At 41.6% G+C, this 23,242-nt stretch overlaps 2 protein-coding genes across 5 annotated transcripts; one reads left to right on the forward strand and one right to left on the reverse strand.

Annotated features, from left to right (window-relative positions):
* Positions 1-1,944: 1,944 nt before the first annotated feature.
* Positions 1,945-11,323, forward strand: LOC137854557 (F-box only protein 21-like). Of its 4 annotated transcripts, XM_068678127.1 has the most exons (8): positions 1,945-2,486; positions 2,622-2,679; positions 3,584-3,754; positions 4,906-4,995; positions 6,452-6,522; positions 7,289-7,452; positions 9,357-9,467; positions 11,094-11,323. In XM_068678127.1, exons 3-8 carry the CDS (start codon positions 3,627-3,629, stop codon positions 11,187-11,189), a joined length of 660 nt encoding a protein of 219 aa, XP_068534228.1. In that variant the 5' UTR covers positions 1,945-2,486; positions 2,622-2,679; positions 3,584-3,626; the 3' UTR covers positions 11,190-11,323. The 4 variants fall into 4 exon arrangements, with proteins under 4 accessions (XP_068534228.1, XP_068534227.1, XP_068534230.1 ...); XM_068678126.1 differs by lacking the exon at positions 2,622-2,679 and having other exon boundaries at positions 1,948-2,486; XM_068678129.1 differs by lacking the exon at positions 2,622-2,679 and having other exon boundaries at positions 1,955-2,486; positions 3,584-3,751.
* A 441-nt stretch (positions 11,324-11,764) lies between these two features.
* Positions 11,765-22,935, reverse strand: IRAK1BP1 (interleukin 1 receptor associated kinase 1 binding protein 1). The gene is made up of 4 exons (XM_068678125.1): positions 22,543-22,935; positions 16,674-16,739; positions 13,112-13,242; positions 11,765-12,076 (listed from the first exon to the last, which is right to left on the reverse strand). Exons 1-4 carry the CDS (start codon positions 22,858-22,860, stop codon positions 11,806-11,808), a joined length of 786 nt encoding a protein of 261 aa, XP_068534226.1. The 5' UTR covers positions 22,861-22,935; the 3' UTR covers positions 11,765-11,805.
* Between the last annotated feature and the right edge of the window lie 307 nt (positions 22,936-23,242).

Raw genomic sequence — 23,242 nt, forward strand, 5'->3', positions numbered from 1 at the left:
TAAAAAAAAAAAAAAAAAAAAAGATGCTGGAAGGGCTGGAAGGAAAGTGGGACTCCTAGAAGAAATATACTTTTTTTTATTTTTCCTATTCACATAGGTCCTAAACTCACTCTTGTTACTATGGTGGCAAGGTGGGGAATAAATGTACTTTTTCTCTTTTGTTGAGTTGGCCATGCTCTGGAATACCTTCATGATAAGTTACTCCTAAGTACCTTCAGAAAAGTTAATGCTGTGTTCTCCCTATAATGAAATTTTAATTGGGTGGAAGAATGATAGCTAAATTATCCAACTGAAGCTATTTACACTATATTTTATCTATACAGAAACAACTCAATTAATTATGTTTTAAAAACATTTTTCTTATGTTAAATTAGTATTTCTAATCTGGGTCATTACTCAGATGAGTTTTTACCTGGGCAGACCTGCCACGTTGCACAGGCTTAAATCCATCAGCAAACAAAAACCTGCAGCTGACGCTTAGTTCCCAAATAATCTCTTTTCCAACAATGCTGTCTTGAAATTGCTATTGTAATTTTTGCCAACCCCTCATCATCTTTGTATGAATTTAGAGTTGAAAAATGCAAGCAGACCCCACAGCAAGGAAGGTCTCTGAGGAGACCCTGAGGCTGTGGAAGAAGGGAAGAACATCAAGCAAGGGAGAAGAGAAAAAAGCAGGGCCAAATCCTGACATGTTTTTTCCTCAGCTTCCTGCATAGCCAAGGCACAGGAATTCAAAGCACTTTCTGCACTAGAAAGATGGATTATCCTTGTTTGACTGCATGCCCCAGGATGCTGAATGTAATGCCTCCGGATATTATGTTTGTTTTTCTAAATTATCTTTCATGGGCTCTAGGCTCAAATCCATAGCCCAAGAAAACTCACTTCAGCCCAAGCAACAAGTCAAACTGTTCGAGCCAGCAATGCACTCTATTTATAAGATAATGCCACTCCTCTGCTCTGTCCAGCACAGCATGGGAGACCCTTTATGACTTTCCTGTATCGACAGAAGAGGCATAACGACTCTAGTTAGCTGTCTAACATATTTTGTATTGGGCTGGTAGTTATAGTATACACATTGCTGATTTTATACACAAGGGAAAGCAAGAGGTAGTTCATGTTACTCACTGAAGAGACAATGAGAAGTAAGGTACATTATTGAACTAGGTGTGGCACGATAACCTTTTTTATTTTTTTCATGATACTGCATGTTATAGAGATGCGTTCAGCAAACAAGAAGAGATGAACATTTATTTCCTCTCCCCAGTAAGACTTCACATTTGCTGCTGCCGAATTCCCGTATTGTCTGTAACTTCCCTGTTGCTCTAATCTCCCTGGGGTCATTTGCAGTTTGAGTCTGTCCTCCTCTGTTGGCTCCCGTTCTGATTTCGGTGTCATCAACAAATTTGACCGCTGTTGAATTTGCACCAAAGAAATCCCTGACAAAGAAGAGACTCGCTCAGAGGCTTCGACCCTGGTGCAGCCGTCCCGGGCCCAGGGGGAGGCTGTGTTTGAAGTCTGACACGCGCGCTGTCGAAACCGCGCCGCAGACTTTTGTTTCGTTACACATTCATCCATCTGCCACAAAGCCCAGCCCGTGGACCACCATGAAGCGCTCTCTGAACCACCAGGAGGGTGGTCTGAGACGCACTGTGGTGCTGTGTTAAAAGTTTAGGTTAAAACCGTGATGCTTTTTGCATAAAACTCATACTAGGGGACTTTCTTCTGGCTTCTATTCATAGCAGGGTACACCGGCTGTTTTCTCTTTCCTGGAAAAAAAACTATTTAAATGAATGCTCAGGGGAGTAGCGCATATTTATTTAAAACTAAGCTGCAAAAATAGAACGGAACTTTTTTGTCCTTTCTTTATGTTCCTCTTAAAAAGGGTAAGAGCGTACAGTCTGCTGAGGTGTTGGTCTCATTGTGTTTTTATTAAAGGAGGAATCGTGGCCCGAGCAACTCCGTGAGGTGCTGGGAGCTGTGGAGACCCCCTCAGCCTGCATCCTGGCTTCAGAACAGGGTGGCTGTACATTTGGGTTTCTTCCCTTGTCAGAACCCACAAAATTCCCCCCAATGTTTTGTGGAAGCAGTGTTCTGTGGAAATGATGCTTTGTGGGAGACTCTGGACAGCTTTTCCACGCTTTAAAGTACCATAATCCACCTAACACGAAGCGTGGGTTTTCAGCGCTTCTTTTGCATCTGGTAGGGCTCAGAGCAAGACGCCTATCTGTCGAATTAAGAACGTTTAAGGCCATTTTTATTGATGCACATCGTTTCCTAACGCGACGGCGGGCTGCCTCCCCTCAGCCGCACAAGATGTCCGCCGGCCCCAACGGCCGCCACCTGCCGCGAGGGCGGCGCCGCCGCCGCTGAGGGGGAGCCCCGCGGCCCGCCCCGCTGCGGGATCGGCCCCTCACCGGGCTGAGGTCGGCACCGGCACCGGCACCGGCACCGCCAAGGGGAGCGGGGAGCTCCGCCGACACCGCCGGGTGAGGGGGGACGGAGCCGCCTGGCACGGGAGAGGGTGGCCGGGAGGGAAGGGGGGGAGCGGGGCACCTGCTGCAGCGCCCCGCCGGCTCCCCGAGGATCCGCCCTGGCGCCAGGCTGCGTTATATTCCCCATAGGTTCTAAAGGAGGGAATGTCGAGGGGAAAAACGTGATTTCTGCTAGCTGTCTGTCGTGGTGTGTATGTTTTCTATTCCTTATGGTATTCCTTAGGTGTCCTTCAGCATAATTTTGTGATATTGACTGTGTTTTCTAGGCAGTTTTCATAAATCTAACTTCCCTCAGGCACCTGTACGACATATGTTACAGTAGCCTGCATTGTAAGTTCCATAGCAAAAGCTAGAAGTAACTTGAACAATTTGTGTTTGCTTGCAAGCTGAACGCTCTGCTAGGGAGCAAGAGATACAACCGCCTCTGCTGGAGGCGAATAAAAGAGGATGCAGAGGGCTCGCCATGTAGGTGGTGTTTGGAAGGTCGCAGTAAGCCTGTACGGTCTGGGAATGCGTGGGTAAGAGGCACAGATCTGGTCAGTCCGGGCTCTGATGTGAAGAACTTTCATAGATAAAAAAGGACAGAAAATGCTCTCCTCGTCTGAAGGCAAGTATCTCAGTTTGGTGGGCAAGGGGAGAAGAGTCACGAGTATCTTCCTGCATTGGCAAGGTGCGGCAGGTGCCACTGGAGTGAAGGGTGATGTCGGGTGTGTTCCTGCTCTAGCGATGTGACTGTGGCAGATAGTTGTTGTCCAGGTACAACGCCGTGCACGCTTCGGATCTGAAAGAAAAATCCCTTGGTTCTGTATATGCAGTACTCACTGTATCGAAGCAGACTTTTCTGAGGCCATCAGTCTGATGTGTCAGACGTGTTTAATACACTGAATTAGTCAATGTTAGTCTTTTTTTAGTTTCTATAAATGTAGTGAGACCTAATTTAGGTCTGGATGTAACTGCAGTGTGTGTGGACAGCCTGTATATTATCTTGTGAAGCAACAAAAGCAATCTGAAGGAAACTTTTAAGTACACACAGCCAGCAAAGCTGGCTGCTGCATTTTTTTTGCCTTTTTTTTTTTTGCCCTCTTTTTCAGATTAGAGAGCAGGGAAGAGCCTTTGAAGAAGCTTCCTGTCGGAATGCCTCACATCAATGCAGCTGCAGCTCTGCAGTTCTGCATGCTGCTGTCCGCGCTTCCTGCACAGTATTTCCTATCCCAGTGGTATGGAACAGACTCCGCTCAGCGCATCCAAATAACTGAAAGGTTGTAAGTCTGTCCTTCCCTACTGTATTCATCTATAAGAGTTCTCATTCTCATCCCCAATACACTTTGTCCTGGCGAGTGGGAATGTGTTGCCCATTCCTGCATGAAAACAACATTCAAATCATACCTCAGACATTTTTGTGGCTTAACGTGACTGTATTTAGTAGTTTAAAGAGGTCCTTCAGCATTTGAATAACAACCATTGTTTTCTTCCCGTAAAAATTTGTGTATAATCTGTGAGACTGCATGGCTGTGTCTTAACCTCTTCTGCTTTTGGATGTTCCAATATATGTGACTATTGATTAAAACCCTTTAAAATGGGAGAAATTAAATGTTTTATTAGTAAGACTATTTCAAACTTTCCATTACCTTTTGACACTTATTCTTATATTGTATATGAATTAGGAAGTTATGTACTGACAGGGTCCCTTGTGTCTGTTCTAAATGTAAAGTGAAGAACAGTGCATCAGGTCCAAGGATTTAATAGTGGTAACCACTGGCAAATGTTAGTATCTTGAAGATGTACCATGCAAAGAGAGTTGTGTATGACTTAGAGTTTTAATATGGTCTGTGTAGTGCTTTCGTTGTGTGGTTCATCTGTAGAACTCAAATCCATGAAGTAATGAGAGCAAAAGATTAAGCTGGATTAAAAAAGAACAAAGTTTGTCTTTGTGGGCGAGGACCCAGATTTAAAACACTTTCAGGGTTTCATGGCATGAGTCAACTACTAACCATTTAGATTTATGCAGAATTTGCTTTGCTGTTTTTGAATAGTCCTTTGATTATGTGCACAACTTTTGAAATGTTTTGTGCTCAGTATCCTCAAGTAACAGTTGAAACAGCAGAATCTGATGCAATTTGGCAACTCCTGTGGTCTGACTACAGGAAAAAAAAGCAACTTTGTCATGACAAATGGCATTTTCCAAAATTCATGTATGGTTTACTGGTACAAGCGATGATTGAAAGGACATTCATTTGTAGTGTAAGTAGTAATCTTTAGGGAGAACTTGTTCCTGGCCACTGACTTCTTTTTCCTGTTTGCTACAGAAGTGAAACCTTAAAGTTTAAATATTAAAAAAGGAAAATAAGTATATATTAAAAAAAACATGATAGAAAGTTTTCAAACAACATGGTGATTGTTTTTACTACTGAAGGCTAATTGCCTGTGGGAGCAGCTTTACCAAGTCCTACCTGAGTGTGGATGCGTGGGCAGATCGTTTAAAGCTGTGGCTGTTGAAGACAAGGTAGGATGTTGCATTCTGTCTGCATTTAAGCCTATCTTTCAAACACGGTCTATTTTTAAACAGGAAGGCATGCTGCACGGGTGAAATAAGTAACGAAGGGGAAATGCTTCTCATTTTCCTATTGAGACTGATTTGGGACTTTCTACCAGTTTAAGAAAAGCTTTTGTTTGTAGTCTACACAAACATGCAATTGGAGCTCCATGTGAAACTAAACATAAATCCTGGCAGTAATTCTGTATGTGTTATCCTCTACTTTAAATTCATCTGCTTGTGCAATCTGATTGTCTGTAGGATTAACCACGTTACTGGTTATAAGCTGTGATACGTTTACAGGATCAGATCCTACAACATGGGATGGATATCTTATGCTGTATACAGTGGTTGTAGAAAACGTAGATGGGAAATCTGTGGGTTTAGGATGGAGGGAAAATGTGATTTTTGGATAAATGACAGTGGGTTGGTCTAGAAGAAGTAAGGTTGTATCCATTTGCATATGTACCTGGTTAGTTTTAAGATGACTTGTTCAAGGAGGTTAAAAGGGCTCATGTCTGAGATTTAATTCTTGTGCAGTAGAAATACTCCAAAGGTTTTACCTTGTCTGGACCTTCAAAGGTCCTTTATTATTGATTCATATTCAATGACCAGGGGTGTCAAGGAGTACCTCTGAACTGCGGAAATTTCAGAATTACTTTTGCCCCCAGGAAAGCCTAGGGGATGTACAAAAGGCAACAGAAACTGTGCTTTTCTCAGGTTCACCGCAAATTGCTTTGCAACTTTGCAGGAAGCTTCAGGCACGTGTAGAGATAAAACCTCTAAACACCAAAAGATCCTTTGATTATTTGTACATTGTTGGAGCAACTTACATCTTCTGAATATCTTATATTACTATAAAGAATTGGTTATCCTAAAACAACAACAAAACCACCAAAAAAACCCACAACACTGAGTTCCCCACCTGTGAAATTCAGATGAAATTCAGCCTACTGCAGAGGAAGATACTTTTACTGTAGCCTTAAGCTGGGACTCATGGCCAGGCACCTTGTCCATACTACAGTTAACCAATCTTTAAAGATTTCAAAGTAGAATTTACAGAAGAGACTGAAGAATCTCTCTCAGAAGTCAGAATAGTATCAAGCTCACCTATATAAAGTAAATGGCTTTTCCTTGACATAAAATTATAATGCAGCTGTGGAGCTACATATCCAAAGAAGCTATATATATACTCTTTTCTCCTGTTGGAACAAGCTTCTTTGTCTTGTATGTTCCCTAGAAGTGGTGTTAATATAAAACTCTCATTCTGTTTGGGCTTCTAGTTGTGAAGAATTTTGAATCAAAGGCTTTGCACTATTCCTCTATTCAGACAAAGGCTTAAAGTAATAACCTGAAGGCTGATTATCCTAAAACTCACTTGCTAAAGAATGTGTTTGAATGCTGGGTTATTAATTTTACATTTTAGGAACTGGTACTTCGGAGAAAAGAAAATTAAAAGTGCCAACGCTGAAGCAGAAAACCATTCCTATTTTGCAGGTATCAAAGTCTTTGCAATCCTTTTTGTGTTTTGCTGGTGGTATTGCATTCTAAGGCCTTCCTGTAGGGTATTTCTACACTTGTCTTGCAAATGTTAGTCATTTTCCTCCTGTCTGATCATATTCAGTAGGCAAAACAGGACACGTCAAATCTGAAGTCTTCCCACCCTGTGTTGTGTAAGGGTATCAGTGTGATGCACTACGTGTATCTGTCTGTTTCGTGGAGCAGATCTGAGTGTGCCTGTTCTGTACTGGTGTATGGAGCAACAATGGTATAGCTTTCACTTGATTCAAATGAATGATTTAGAACAACTTCATAAAAGGAAAAAGAAACCATTGATTAGTCTGCTCCTACAAAAAAAATCCCTGCAGTCAGACTGAATAGAAAAATTCCGTGACCCAAACTAGAAAAAAATATGGCAAAATTAGTTATTGTGTGTAGCACTGTGAAATATTGAATACAGAGGTGCAGTTAAACAGCAATTGCCAATACACACATGAGTTTATGTTTTCTGTTAAGACCCATACGTGATATCAAAGGCACACAAGTAGAAAAATACCTTCCTTAGTGGATGCTGGTCTGTCAAAAATTGTAGTAATATTCTGGGGAGAAAAGACACAAAGTACATGTTTCCTTGTTTACTTTGCCTATTAATCTAACTGTCACTTCTCTTCTGGTAGAAACCAGAAGAATGTGAGTGTCTATTTAAATGATTAAAATGCTTGATAAAACATTTTTTTACAAGTCTCTTTCTCTGTTAAATTAGAATCAACTCAGGTTCGCAGCCCAAAGCCTGAATCCATCCAGTTCAGTGTGGGCCAGGTGATAGTTCACAAAAGACTTGGTTACTCGGGAGTCATTGTTGGATGGGATGTAAAAGCTAAAGCTCCAGAAGAATGGCTACAACACAAATATCCTCCAGCAAAACAGGTTTGACTGTATTAAACTCTTATTTTATCAATACATACACACAATAATGCTGTTAAAAAACCTCTAACACTGCTATGGACTTCCTGCTAGCCTAATAGGGAATACTTAATACCCCGATCACCTGTGCAGCTGAGAGAAAGCTCTGCTTCTTCTGTACTGTTGTCACAGGAGAGCTTTGCTTTTGCAGCTCAGATTGGTTAAACTTCACTGGTCAGGGTTGTTCTGGATGTCTCTCGAATTAAAATTACTTTTAATACACAGTGTTTCATTTAAAGCAGCAGTGTCACCCTATAACAGAACAAATTTCTCATGGTGTATTACTAAAGTTGAAAAGCTTTTAAATATCTGATCTGATCTTCCAGCGTAGGCACAATTGGTAACATCTTCACTGCACCCAAGAAATGCAAGTAAGCCTCTGTGTTTAATCAATTTCTGAGAGAGAAAGCTGTGTTTTGGGGCATCTGGACAGTTGGAATATAAATCTACTTAACAATGTGTTTTTGCTAGGATTCTTAGAGCTTTTGAAATTCTCTAGCCAAAGTCCTTGTTGCATTTGGAAATCAGATGCTAGATCTTTGTTGACAATGCTGGTCTGGTAATACAGTGCTACATACCCTGTGGGTTGGCCGCTGACATGCTGCTTAAGTGGCCGGAAGGCACTAATCAGTAAGCCAAAGAGGACTGAAAATGAGAAAAAATGAGAAGCTCTGCCTGTAGATGAGAATTTGTGTTCAGCTGGGAGCAGACGTTCAGTACTGTTGGGTGCATTTTGCCCCTTCCTGACTGCAATTTCATCCATCTGCTACTCATCTTTGGCTTCGAAAACACCTGCGGCCTTGCTTTTTCCCCTCTTTTTTTTTCTCCTCTCAGTGGCATTGTCACCAACTGCACACCTATGCATTCCCCATCAGGCGTTCTGAATCCTTTTATATATCTTTTCTTTTAATGTTTTCCCAATGATAGCTTGTGTTCATCTTTATGGTTTTAAGTTCGTGTTCATCTTTATGGTTTTAAGTTCACTATTGATGCTGTAGTTGAAGTGTATTTTTTTTTTAATTAAACTTGCCTTTGCTTTTCTCTGTTTTGTGCATCAGCTATGCAAAATGTCCTCTGACCTTTAAGAGGCAACTGCTAAGCTTGGTCATTACAACCCCCCCGGCGTTATTAGCCAGGCTTTCAGCCCAGCCTTTCTCTGCCTTGCAGTTCATCAGCACATTGCTGAGCAGAGGCCACTGCCTGTCACGTTGATCAATACTAACGGCTGCACAAACTCCATTTATCTGCCCGTATTCATCCATCACTTTTTCGTGTTTAGATTGTGGGTTACTTTTGATGGGAATATTTATGGGCAGCAGTCAGCACAGTGGGACCCTGGCCTGTGACTGGGGTTTATAGGCACTACAAAAATAATCATAAGCTACGCTTCTTTCTTGGCTGGAAGACTTTTAGATATATGTGGAAGTTGCCTTAGCTTTATCCGGGATTGGGATCGAGGCTGTAAGAGGTGGTGTTATGCTCTGAATTTGCTCCTTTCTCTCTGGCGTCACCACTTGTGAAGGTAGAAGGGGGACTAACAAGCTGTTGTGGGACCTATATACAAAAAGCAGGGATATTCTAAGTCATATTTCTTGCAAGATACACAAACAAAAAGGTCACTTAATAAATATCTTGGCTCTTAAAATCAAAAAAGATTTGAGAAGAAGAACTTCACGTATTACAGTGTTGATGGTTTTATACTTATTTTTCCAAATTGACGTTGGCATGATCATAAAAATAAACCTGCTGTATGTATACATTGAGAGGTTTTAGGCCCTGTAAGTCTAGTGAGAGTTAACTGATTATATAATGTAATCTTTAGTCATCAGCTCCTCTCGAGGCTATTTATTTTCCTTCTATTTTTACAGGATGTAAGAGATACTCCTCACTATCGAATTCTAATTAACAAAGCAAATGGATTTGGCAAATCTACCACTTACATTCCTGAGGAAGAGATAACGATTATTATGGGATTAGAGGTAGTATTTATTTTTATTCCGTTGCAACTTGCTTGTTATCCTCTGTGTTTAAAAGTTGGCTGACCTTTGGCTTAATGGATACTATTTATTTTACAAAGGTAGTGAAACTAATAGAGGAAGCAGACGCACAAACTATAGCTGTACTTTCAAATATATGTTTTTAGAAGGTGATAAATGACTCAAACCATGTGCTGTCTACTTAAAAGCATCCAACTGCCTAATTTTTTCTTTGTCTTTAAGTCCTTTAGCATTTTTGGCTTCTGTTACATACAGGCTGTTGCAGACATGGACTTTTGGTTTAGGATTTCACTGACCAATCAAAGTTGGGCAACTCCTTTCATCCCTTTTTACTGGATCTAGCAAAACACACTGCTTTCACAATTCCACTCTGAAAAATCTGTGTTTCAAAAAGCTTTTGCTCAGTTGCTGCCCAGACTGAATAATGTCTCCCTTTTTTAACTGCAAAAACTAAAATTCTGGTTTGTGTATCACGGTCTTGGTTGCCTTTGATTTCTAGCTTACACAAGGTGCACCTGATTCTTCAACTAGACAGAGGCTCTGATCCAGAAGACAGCCTTCCTTAAAAAGTTTCTGCTCTAGCCAGTGACTGTAACATAAAATGTGCTGAACAAAGGAGTAGGAAATATGCTAACCCAGATATGTGACATAAGGATTTAAAATTGGGTTCTGAGCCCTCAGACTCATGTATAAAAAATGCACCTTTTATTGTGTCAGTCAGTTGCCTACCTTTGGTGACCTTTACAGTCCACGGGGAGACACAAATACCTCACCACAAACATTTACCTTGTGAAAGCCAGCCTTTAAGTTATCAGATCACTTTATTGACCCACAGGGGAAGCTTACTCTTCCCACAGACAGTTAGGGCGACTGATGGTAACAAGCTTACAAATTTAGAGAGTTGAAAACTGTCTAGGTGAGATTAATTACAGATGATGAGTCATGCCTACACCTCACTTTCAAAAAGGTCTGCGGATTGCCTTCCCACAGCCTTTCCTCCAGCCTAATAGACACTTATTTCCTAAAGAGTTGAGGCTGACAACATGTTTCAACTTGCCCTAACCATTTCCTAGTTCCCAGTTCTAACCTACTAACTGTAGGCTTTCTGGATCATAACAAAGCTCCTGACTCAGGTTGCCCTTTGTGGAGTTGGATCTTCAAGTTAGACACTGTGGTATAGAAGCCCATCAACTCGGTGTGTCTTCACAATTTCCTTGACTACTTTAGTGTTCCTGCTGCCTGCTTAGTTGGATTAGATACCTGATCCAGCTGAAAAAATAACAAGAAGCTGTACCAGCAACAAAGGAGTGGAAACTACTTCAATAAGAAATAGCGCTGAGGTTAAAACATCAACCCTGGTATAGATCTAGCCAGTAACATCTCCGGAGACGTGTTCAATACATACAGGGCACTGACAGTCTGAGAAAGCCACTGTTCTTATGCCAAAAGTTACAATATAGTGTGGAAAATCCCACTGAAAGTGTATCTATGTACAAAATGCATTTAAACTAATCAGGAGTCTTCAGGAAGTTAACTCTAGTAACTTAAATCGTTAAAGTATCAGTTTGTATTCATTGCTAATTCGACTTGAAACGTGATTTTTCTCAGGTGCACCACCCTGATATGAAGGCCTATTTCAGCGGATACGATGGCTCAAAATACATTATGCAGCCGTGGTTGAAAAAAATCTATCCTCATGACTGAAGTGTTCAGCTATTTGTACATATGATGTGCATCTGGACAACATGGTTCCTTTTTAAACTTGAGCAAACAGACACCAGGATAAAGCTAATGTATATTTTTTTCCTATGATGAAATAAAATGTTCCTAAGCAAGTTTTATGTTGAAGAATCATTTCGTTAGAAGTGGACAAATGGCATGTTCAGTTTCCCATCATTAAGTGAGCTGGGGGGTGGGGAGCAGAATAAATGAAACAGTTAAATACTGTATCTGCAGAACTAATTATCTTAATTTTAGAGGCGAGAGCTAAGTAAAGGCCAACTGGAATTGAAATATTTCTAGTGAGAGCTACAGTAAAGTATTCCTGCTATAGTTTCGCTACTCTCTTTATAAAAGCATGCATTGTGCTGCTTTCAAATGACCCATGCAAAGGAAGAGTTTTGAGTGACATAAAACTATTAAATGTCTTTTCTTGCACCTGGATAGGCAAATTAAGAAACTTTCTATTTTTGCTCAGTACTTAAACAATATTCTTAATATCCTGTCTTAACCATACTTGCTAGCGTAAGAATAAAAATCAATACAGGAAAACAAAAAAATGAAGAAAGTATAAAAATTTATTAAGAAAATTTATAAGGTTTTAGAGCAACTTCTTTCTTCTGTTTTCCTTTCCCTTTATCTCAAACACAGCAAACACTCTACAAGAAGCATAAGCAGTAGCATTCAGGATTCTTTCCTGCAGAGTCTGTGAATCTGGGGCGTTAGGTTGCTGACTGTCTGTGTGGCCTCCCCATTCTTTTGTTTCTTCTTCTCTTATTAATAAAGGTTTTCCCAGTGACTGGCCAAGCAGCCGACATACTTCTTGGGCTTTCTGCCGTGTGTTTCCAACAGCAGCGACGCACACTTGACGGCTGAGAGGCAGAGAATGCAGCACAACAACAAGCAGGGTCAACTTGCATAAATATTCATGCCAAACATTTTTTTTTCCCCTGTGTTTCAGTTCTTATAACTGCATGGAGTAAGGAGCATCACCGTTACCCACCTTCTGGGTGGTAGATTGAAAGTTTGAGGGGAAACTGAGGAGAAAACGTGAGCATCCTCATCAGCTGCAATCAGGCATTTCAAACACCTGTCTGCTACAGGCACCGGTGGCGTGTGGTGCAGAGCAAGCGTCCAAGCCCTGCTCCAAACATCTGGGTGCCCAGCTGTAAGTCAAACCTGCACCCCCTTGAACTCACTGGCCTCATTTCCAGACTCCTGTGTCGACACTTTGGGATACACTTCTGACATCTCCAGAAACGTTACCTGCAGTGAGCTGAGCTCCCTCCTTAGCCCAGGCATGTTTCTTTAAAGGGGCAAACCCCAAACCAAGATTAAACTTCCCGCTGGTTCTCCCACCCTCTCCAACATCAGCAGGATATGCAAAAAATCAAATAGTTAGAAAACACCTAAAATTTTAAGACCATAAGCACCAAAGTAGCATATTTTGATGCTGAGCAAGCACCATCCATGGCTCACTTCAGAGCATGGCAGTAGCTACAAGTAATGGGAATTGGCAAGGGTACTTAGAATTATCAACATCTGGTAACGCATTTGTACCTCCATGAATAAATTCAAATTAAATCTACACATGCTGATGTAACCAAAGTCAAATTATGTTGACCTAATAATATTCACAGCAGATTATACTTCCAATGGAAATCAGTGAGAAAATATTTATTACAGTCTGCTTCTGCACAGGGGCACTGCAGAAAGAACAAGATGCATCTTCCTAAGCTGAACAGCATTAATTTCTAAGTTATATTTAGAACAAATGCTGAGATCTGAACATAAATTTTAATAGGTATGAAGGAAACTATTTGCTCCCATTACAAACAGTATAAATTATGTATTCATATTAAATGGTATCTGAGGCTGTAAAATCTGTGGCATAAGAGAAAACTTACCGAAGGGCGTCTATGGCTTCTGGAGTGTGGTAGAAATGAGGTGGACTGATGGTAACAGAAGTCCCTAGTTTTTCAGTAAGTAAATTGCAAACATTCTGCATTTTTCCAAAATCATTGAATATAATAGAGACCTGGAATGAACACAGACATCAGACAAGTACATTTTTTTTTTAAACTCTTCTCCTATGATCCAACACCTGTAATTAAATCAATGTAAAGACAGATTTGTACAAACTAACTAAACATACCAGTCCTGTATACAATACATTTATTGAGTCAGACGCTTTTATATAGCCCTAGAAACTATCAGTTGTTTTCCAACAGAAAGAAGCTTATGAAATGGTTTAAAATTGAGGATTAAGAAAATTCTCTTTGTGAGGAAGTCTGGCATTCCTGGTATGTAGACAATTTGAAGAATGAACGCGTACTGTGTGTGACACATCCTCAGATGCATCTCAGCTCTTCCCTTTTAAATTTAAACTTAGATTACCAGATGTTAATTATGCAGAAGCCCAAGCAAAATGATGTGGAAAACATCGGGCAGGAAGGAAAATTACATTTTAATTCCACACATTAGGTTCAAAAAACTTAAACTGCGAGACCGAAATAAGCCTAGCCCAGTCCCATCCCACTTGTTCAAAGCCCTGTGCTGGGTGAACAGATTTGCCCCAGTGCCTGCAGAGAACTGGTCACTTCAGTCTAGGATGAAAAACAATTTAAACGTGTAGCCTTCTGTACTTTTAGCATTAAGAAGCATTACACACAGATGATACAGCAGGAATTTGGGTGTTTTCCCAACAAAGCAGACATCGCTATCAGCCCAGGATCCAGAGCCCTACAGCCTTCCTGGCAGCGAAGCACCAGCCAGGTGGCAGCTTTCCAGGCAGGAGCAAGCCCTCCCCTGTGGCACAGCACCCTTTTCAGCAGTCGAGCAGTCATGCCCAGCTGCTGGAGTGTTCAGGAAGCAGAAATCCCAGTTCCCAAACTCTTTTTTTAAGAGTCTTCATCTTCACCTTGCCATACATCACCAAGCCGGGGTCACCATCTCCTGTCCCGGACTCTTTCACTTCTTTTTGCACAGAAATAAAGCCTGCACGCTGTCACTGTGAGGACCATCATAGCGTCTGCCAGATGGCTGCCAGTGTTTATAAGATCAGTTCCCTCAAGGGGATGAAACAGAGGACTGGTCAAACAAAATAATGGTGGGGCTTAAGCAAGAGGGAACCTGCTCAAACTGGGGCAGCTCTGGGCATTCAGGAACTTTATGGGTAAAAAACAAGCATGGGATCAGGCGTCCTCGGTGCAGAAAACAACTGGGTAACACTTGTGAATTTTGTTTCCCCACCCCCAAACACAGTTTGCACATTGATTACTTAGAGCTAGATCCAATAAAATAAATTCTTTTTTTTTTTTTTTTTTTTTTGTACAGAGGATACCTGAGCATTAATATGCAAAGCAGTATTTCAATTTCTTCAATAAAATTATGATTAAGGTTAAAAACTGTGAAAAAATAATCTGAGGAATGCAAAACCATTATGGCCACATTGTAAGGTTTGGATAAGGCTGTAAAGGACAAGAAGTTGTGTTTTACAAAAAGGCAAGTGTGTTAAGATATGCACAAGAACAAACTAATCATCCCATGAGATCATCATGCAACAAATGAACTGTTACGGTTAAGATACTACAGAGCTTTGTGATCCCCTACAAAACTTCATTCTTCTGCATATTTTCCTTTGTTAAAGCATGAATTAGAATTTATCTTCTTACAGCTGAAAGTACGCCTTGAATTCTTAATTACACCTTTAAATTGCTATTTGTCTGGGAATTTCTTCAGTCTTCTAAAAACTGTTAGACAAATGGGAAAAAGAGTGTACAGAATGAAATAACGCATGACCTCTGTGATTTGATACGTAACACAAACAAAATGGCAAACTCCTTAGTACAGAAGCCAGTGTAAGTTAATTTAAAATTCATTTATATTGCTAAAGTAGTCCCATACACTGAACTTCACTGGTTTATGAAGCTGCACCAACAAAACCAGTGCTCACATAAGGGGGGAGTCAAGGTGAAACTTATCTCTGCATGAAGTGCTACCAGACTGCTACTTAAGCAGCCCAAAGCAACAGTACTGCAGCCAGGATTTCAAGTTCAGGCCCCTTGCAACCACAGAACTTCTGAACGACAATTGCAGCCGGTCCAAACTGCCCACTGGTGGAAAGTTGGCCCATGTCATTTGCTTTCCGCTTACTTACAATCTTTGTTGTATAAAAACTGATGGCAGAAGAAGGCTGATTTTTGGTTTATGTACTGCATAAGGCTGAAGTTGTAAGCCTAAGCTCGTTTGTAGCCTAAATAACAACTGCATATAGTTGTATTAATTAAGTACAGCTTATCTAAAAGACTTGATAATTGAAGCTCTCATGATAGTAGGTGTCTAAATTACGAAGTTAAAGCCATTCGGCAGATGACACTGATGATATCATTTAAGTATCTGAGGACTCATTTTAAAATCTAATTTTGTTCTCCAAATTCCCATTTATTTGTATATTTATCGCTGTTATTTAGATGACAATATACCTTAAAACAAACACGCAAATTAAAGAGGCTGAACTCGGATTTAGGGGACTGTAAACAGTAACTCTGTAATACTGCTAGAGTTTTACTGCAGACTTTTATAGGAATCTTCATAAGAATCACTGAAGTTGCTGAGTAGTGACTGAAGTGATTAAATCTGGAAAGATTCATTGATTGAAAACATACTATTTCCCATAATGAATATTTTCAGTGCATTTACTTCTTGCTATAGTACAGATGTGCAAAAATAAACTCCCCTGAGCTGATGCTGAAGAAAATGGGATTATTCTAATAACATTTAACTTTCACACAGCACTTTTAACCTACAGAATTCAAAGTGAATTACCTAGGAAACAATTAGCTTTGTTTTACTTGCAGTAAGCTGATGGCAGAGTAATGTAGGATAGACAAAAGTCCAGGTGCTGTTCAACCATGGCTTAAGCAGATATAGCTTAGGGCTGCCATGCCACGGTTGTTCCCCGTCCACTCTTGTCCTCTGCCTTGCACTGTCTCCAGTTCACGGAGCTAAAATAATGGGAAAAATAATCATTTTTTTTCCAGATTAGTTTTAATTGGAGCAGCTTTCCAAACTTGTCTATTACCTCATCACCTACATACAAATTCTTTCAAAAAAGCAGAGGGCAGGGACATCTAGGGGTTGAGGAGAGAGCAGAACCATAGGTTTGCTTACACCACCACAGGATGACAACCTTGGCGTCCCAGAACAAAAGAGTCCCTCCTGCGGCATCATAGAATCACAGCACACATTCATCTGACAAGAAAATAATCCTTTCCATGCTACAGGAGCAGAAAACAAGCTCTGCACACAACAGAGGACTGCAATTGAATTCTGCTTTAAATTGCAGTCCTTCAGTAGCTTCTTTGGACTATGCTGCCTTTACTGCAGAGAATGTCCAGCTACAAGGAGAGTCTGCAAATTTTCCTTGGTTCTTGCTACATTTTTTGTTTTCTTGGGTTGAATACGTACCTCTGCTTCCATTTGGTAGGTGTTCTCTAGTCTACTAAAATCCTCTGTTACAGTCATATTTTCTTCCTAAAACAAAATACAAGAATATAATCTTAAAAGACAGAAATGAAGGGCCTGTTGGAAACGTATGTACACTGTGTTCTGTAAAAGTTGAACTGTTTTGGCTTATTGCTTATAACTTAGCAACACAAGTTTGGAATTTTCCATGCAAATCTCGTCAGTTAAGGCTGGATATTAAAGATTTCTTGACATCACTTAAAGTAAATTATACAGTAGCTCTATATGGCAATTTTGCTGCTATTCACTTGAAGAGAAAAATTAGTTCTTAAAAGCAACTGCGAGCTAGAGGCTCTGTGTATCAGTGTGTAGCTGTCAATTCACCTGGTACTAAACCCAAGACATTTCAGTCGTTTTCATGATCTAAATAATGATTAATCAATGGTTATTCAGCAGGAAGGAAACCCTTAAAAGAGGTTATTCCACTTTGACCCTTCTGCGTTAATACCAGCTATATTTTCAGTGTAAGGTCTGTACAGAGCACTAGCAGAAACTTTAAGATTTCCAAGTAAGATACGGAACAACTCTGGCTACCTCTGAACATTTGACCAGCTTGCTAGCAACCTAACATTTCTTTCACCCACTGCCCTCTTTGGTAAAGAGTTTGGATGAATAGGTTATTGTAAAATTACTACAACATAACAGAAAGCACAGTTTACAGTTTAATTGTAAGTATGAGTTTGAATTTAATAGTCATGAGCTGTAGAGAAGCAAATCCCAAGTCTTCCAAATTACTGAAAAAGTTTTACTTACTAAATGTATTTGCATAGGAACATAATATTTGCTTTCAGTGTTGACACATTTCAAAGGATGCTTTGTGTCAGAATATTTTCTACAGAGGACTCCAATCTTCAAGTTTATTGTGTAGAATGCATTTTTTTTTTTAGAAATGACATTAATCACGAGAAGCATTTTCCTTCTAAAATACCACATGGAAATCAGACCTATAATTATCATCGCACAGTGCCTACAAGAAGCTTTTGGGTTTTTTGAAAAATAAAAATTGAGTTTTCAATTTTATGATTGACAAATAATGCTCAAATACAAGAAAACATCCTTATTTTTGGAAAATCTCTCCTAGCAAAAGCAAGGACCATGGGGAGTTAGTCCCTAAAAGCCGTATTTCCCCTTTTTATGGTCATAGGTTCAAGGTACTTGGGAAGCATGGCTGGCCGTGGTTTGTTAGAGAAACATGGAGCAAACCACACTTTTTATAATAATTATCAGGATTTTTTTTCTCTTTTTTTTCCCCCTAGAGATACATATACATGTCTTATAAGAATAATCACACAAAAAACCCTATTTCACAGAAATAACAATACTGTAATAAAACTTGAGAGTAACCATAGAAAAGGTGCACTTTTTTTTCCTCATCCCCATTCCTTAATCCCTTTAAAAATATTAATTTTCCTCTGAACAGGTCAGTCTTCTTCTAAACCTTTTGTTTGCATCTTTTTTCTGTTTGTTTTTGCACTTCGCCTGCTTGCTGTATATTTAAGGGCAGTGCCATCGTGTGGTTCTAGGCACTACTGCAAAACCGATGCAGTTGGGAGTGAAAAACCATCTTGTGCCATCATCCACTAGGCAATTTCCCTCGTCGCTAATTTGTATCCCCCCAAGATTTGACAGTAGCTATATGTGTTCCTGAAGATAAAGGGAAGACCTAATTGCTGAAGTCATAATGATGTGGCCTCTTCTGATGCATCTTCTGCCAGGTGCTTTGTTCCTTTTCAGGAGCCTGTTCCATCTTCAGACAAGGACACGGAGAAGACAAGGAGGTGACGGCAGAATTTTAAATTGAAATCAGGGCTTTGACTACATCAAAAGCAAAAGCCTTTTTTTTTCCCCCTGCTGCTTATGCCTGCTGTTTATATTTTGGCTCAGGAACTGTTCATTTGACAGCAATAACCACAGGAAAAAAGTAGTTTTCACTGTGCCTTAAGAAAAACTACACTTCCAGTGTGTCAGGTGTCCTGGACTTCTGGAATAGTTTTCTCAATTTTCTAAATCTGTGGGCCAAGAGACACAGGATAAAAAATAAATGAATATAACATTATTTTTATATGATAACTCAATTACCCCTAGAAGCCATTGAATGATTCTTAACAGAATCACACCTGTATGCTGCCTATATAGTGTATTTTCTGATCCAGCAGTGATATAAATTATCACTGTTGCAGGTGAAAAAATAAGAAGAGAGGCAACATCCCATTGAGCTTAGAGTATCAAGTCTAGAACTGTTCCTCACCTTATGTTTTGCCCCATTTCAACACACCAAAGTCCTTATATAGCCCTTCCTCCTGCCTATCTGCTACTTCAGGACACTTGCTTCTTCACAGAACTGTTGTGTCCACCCTCATCACACCGTCACCGTTGTAGGAACGACTACTGCTTTCCTCAGAAGAGAACAGGAAAAAAAACTAAATAGATATTCAGCGAAAGCACGCTTCAAGGAGACAGCTATGTAACAGTACAGTATGCGAAAAAAACCTATCTGAAGGTAAAATTACATGCTCTGTTCCTAACTACTGAATTAACAAAATTATGAGTCCTTCTTACAAGACCAGCCTCAGTAAGCAAAAATGTCCATAGATTGGAAATGCACACTAGCACACAGTTGTAGTGAGCTATACTGGTATGTGTAGCTGTTGCTTAAAACTCTGGAGACACCTGGAAATGCCTCTTAAAATTTACTTGTATGTTTGCAAAGATGCATCTAATGTAACTCTAGACTCAAAAATAATACCCAAAAGATATTGAAATAACCAAAAGAGCTGGCTTCTTCCACCTGAATATACATTTTTTTTTTCTTAGTATTAAAGAACCATTTAATGAGAGATGTGATGTATGAGAGACTGACACAACAGCCCGTCCATCAGAGTGTCTCTGCAAGGTTACCCCAGCATCTCAGGACGGGAAGCCCTGACAGTCAGCACGCATCACACACACACTCCAGGCAGCGGGTCTGTTCCCCAGCCTCTCAGCCCTTCACGCTGTGCCTTCCCCTTGGCATTACACAGACAGAATGACACCTACGGTGAGGCAGTTTCTGGTGCTTTACGTCTGCTCAGAAAATAACAGGCGCATAGGTGACAGTTATTTTAAGGAAGGTAAAAGGCAAGTTTGTACTCAGCAAATGTCAGGATACTTCAGGGATATGTCTTAAACTATGTGGAAGGTGATGTCTTATGCAGGTCTTTCTGCATTTCTTAATCAAGGATGCATTGAAATTGGAAAAAAAAAACCTTAACTGGGTGAGCAAAGCTTCAAATCCTTTTTTTTTTTTTTCTTTTTTTTTTTTTTTTCCCCCACTGACTGCATGGATGTGCATCCACGGCTGTGACTCCTGAGTAACTGGTTCCAAATACAGAGAACAGTGCATGTATATCCAAGGACACAGCCCAGTACTGACAGAGCCTGCTGGATACAGTTTGTGAACTGTTTTTTCTCCTTAAGTAACACCCCCTTGTCTAATTCCTCAGCTAACCTGTACAATCACTGCTATTTTTAAACAAGATGGCCAATGACAATTTTTGGATACAATGATTAAAGAAAACAAATGTCATCTCCACACCACCCCCTGGATAAATAACAAGCTGTAAATATAAATCAGTTTGCTTCTAGAGAAAGAAGGAAAAAAAATGCTGCTTTTGAACAGCTGGGCTCAGTAAGAGATTGGTTTCCCCATTGATTGCTTTGAGGGCTGCAGGGAAAGTACAAATTCTGTGCTCTAAGAGCAGTAGATACTTAGAGCACTCTATAAATAAATGCTACTATGTGCAACTACTTCTGATTAAAAACCTGTGTAAATATATATGGAAATTAGGAGCAGCCCCCGGCATCCTGACAAGCTGCTAATGCAAACTCCTGCTGCTGCAGAGGTTACGCACTCCTGATCCCACAGGCTTCCTACAGCAGCAGCACGAACGGCTAAGGAAATGGTCCTACGGGTTAATTAAAAAATAAATATATGGTCCAACCTGCTGATTTCTAAAGGGGCCGTAGACAGCCTTGCAAGAACTAGAACCATATGGAGATTGCGAAGCGAGCTGAATTTTACAGTGGTCTAGAAAGGCATTAGCTACAAGCGGTGTTAGGAAATGCAGTTAGGAGCAAACTGCCAGCAGTGAGATCTGTTAGTCAGGAGAAAACCCAGAGGGCAAACGAAAGCTCCAGCACTAGTGGTTTACAATCGGATGGAAAAAAAGCACTAAAAATTACACCATAGGGAACTACTCTGGAAAAAAAAAAAACACACTACCTTGTTGTTCCCCAGAGCTAACACATCGCTAACACTGAGAAGCCCAGAACTTAAGCAGCATTTCACAGCCTCTCCGGTCTGCAGACAGAACACGTCCAGTCTCCAGCATGTGCTGTGTCTGGAACAGCCGGAGAGGGCTGTGAAACTATTAAAAGCTTCATTTCATTATAAAAGAAACTATAAGTTTAATTTCATTATAAAAGAAACTATAAACAGCCCACTGAATGCTCTGCTCTCACAGCACAAAACAGTCCACTTTCTACCTATGTTACACCACCGTTTACATGTCCCTGTTACATTCCTCTCTACATATACCCAAATATCAATATGCTTGTCCTGATCACACTTCATTTTGCACTTATTTTTTTCCAGCCTGCGTGTGCACAACACCTCAAAAGCACACTCACAGACTTAACAGCCCATTTACTCCTTTTGTGTGTCACCTGCCATAAAGTCCAATGCTCCCCACAATCCCATTTCAGCCAGGCTCATGTCAAAACCCGAACTCAGTTCCTCAGGTTCCCTGTAGGATGGGCAGCTGCAGCTGTATTTTCTCATCCTTCCACAGTTTGAAGTGCTATTTAATTGCATCCAGGATGAAAATACCCCGTGACCTAATAGTTTACCACAGTGGTGGGCACAAAGCTTAACATTTCTGTCTACTAATAAACATGAATGAATGATAAGTCGCCTTGTCTTCCTCCGAAAATCCATGACTAAGCTCCCACCAGCTCACGATGGAAACTGAAGGCTCTCAGCCTGTATCCCCCCCAAAAAAACCACACCATTTCTGACTGAGCAAGTTATTCTGACGGCGAATGAATCCTCCTCCCGGTTGTCATCAGTGTGAGGAGGGCCTGTGGGATGTGACAGACACCCCACAGCCGCGTGTAGGGAAAAACACGGGTGACAGCTTTGGCCTGCAGCAGCCTTGGTGCCTCCTCGTCATCTAGACCCATGGCTACAACGTGACCCTTCCCGAAACAGGGAGGCTAGGGGGGTCTTTCCTATCGCCTTCCTTCTTCCTGACCCACTCTTACTTCGTATTTACAGATACTGAATTTCACTGTAACGTCACGCACTATCACAAAATCGTTGTTTTTTTTTCTTTTTTTTTTTTTTTTTTGTGACAAATCTGCAATACTTTTATTACCATATTGAATAATTTGGGAGCAAACTGTCATCTCCCTTTTCCTCAGCTCATCTGTGAACGCACGGAAACGGCACAGACTTCCTGGGGGCCTTCGGGAGTAAGAAACTTTCAAACCCAGCCACTTATCCCACCAAAGCTACGGTTTGCTGTGTTTTTTAGGCGTCCAAACCCACCCACTCCCCCCACCACAGGTCTGGTTTGTTCCGTTTTGTTTTGAGGCGCCCAAACCCAGCCACCCCCCACCGCAGCCCTGCTTTGCCACGTTTTATTTTTAAGAGCCCTGAGTGCGGAACCCTCCAGAACCGCTTCACAACATCCCAAAGACCGCACTGCCGGGGGGACACCCACCCCCACGGCACCTTCCCAGCGCCGTGCCCGCGCCCCCCTCAGCCCCTCACCGGCACGCCGCGGTGCCGGGCGCTGTGCGCGATGTACTCCAGCCGGCGGGACACGCTGCTCCGCGCCGCCCCGGCCGCCCCCTTCCTGCTGCCCAGCCGCACCGACACCCGGGCCCGGTCGGGGCCGGCGCTCAGCTCCGCGCTGCCGCTCACATGCAGCTCCCGGCCGGCCGCCGCCGCCACCGGGGACGGCACCGGGGCCGGGGCGAGCTCCATGCTGCGGGCGGGGAGCGGCGCGGGCAGCGCCATGGCGGCGGAGCCCGCCCGGCTCCATGGTAACCGCTGCAGCGCTGCACGCTGGGAAGGAGGCTCCGCCATGTCGCGACTCTCGCGACCCCCTTCGCCTTGCCAGGCAGGAGGGTCACAAAGCAGCCCCAGCGTGGTGCTGTCCTCCCTCACACACCAGCCCTTTCTCCGCAGTGAGGTCTTGTAGCACACGTGTTGGCTCTGCTCATGTCTGCTGGCCAAGTGCTGCCCCTTCCTCTGGAAGGGCGCAGGGATGCAGGTCCTGTGCAGGGATGCAATCCCTGATGGAAGAGTGCAACCACAGGACTCTTGAGGCTGGAAGGGACCTCTTGAGATTTAGGGACCTCTTGAGATTTAGGGCAACTCACGGCTCAAGCTGGCTCAGCTGGAGCTGGTTGCCCAAGACCATGTCCAGTTGGGTTGGGTTGGGTCTCCTTCAATATTTTGAAGGAGA

Source organism: Anas acuta, chromosome 3, assembly GCF_963932015.1.
Source record: "Anas acuta chromosome 3, bAnaAcu1.1, whole genome shotgun sequence".
Lineage (NCBI taxonomy): Eukaryota > Metazoa > Chordata > Aves > Anseriformes > Anatidae > Anas > Anas acuta.

Coding starts and splice junctions, on each gene's coding strand:
- IRAK1BP1 (XM_068678125.1), bottom strand. CDS start 22,860: ATGGCGGAGCCTCCTTCCCAGCGTGCAGCGCTGCAGCGGTTACCATGG. Junction 16,740..22,542: donor CCCGGCACCGCGGCGTGCCG/GTGAGGGGCTGA, acceptor ATTTTGTTTTAG/GAAGAAAATATGACTGTAAC. Junction 13,243..16,673: donor CCTACCAAATGGAAGCAGAG/GTACGTATTCAA, acceptor TGTTCATTCCAG/GTCTCTATTATATTCAATGA.
- LOC137854557 (XM_068678127.1), top strand. CDS start 3,627: ATGCCTCACATCAATGCAGCTGCAGCTCTGCAGTTCTGCATGCTGCTG. Junction 4,996..6,451: donor CTGTGGCTGTTGAAGACAAG/GTAGGATGTTGC, acceptor TTTACATTTTAG/GAACTGGTACTTCGGAGAAA. Junction 6,523..7,288: donor AAACCATTCCTATTTTGCAG/GTATCAAAGTCT, acceptor CTGTTAAATTAG/AATCAACTCAGGTTCGCAGC.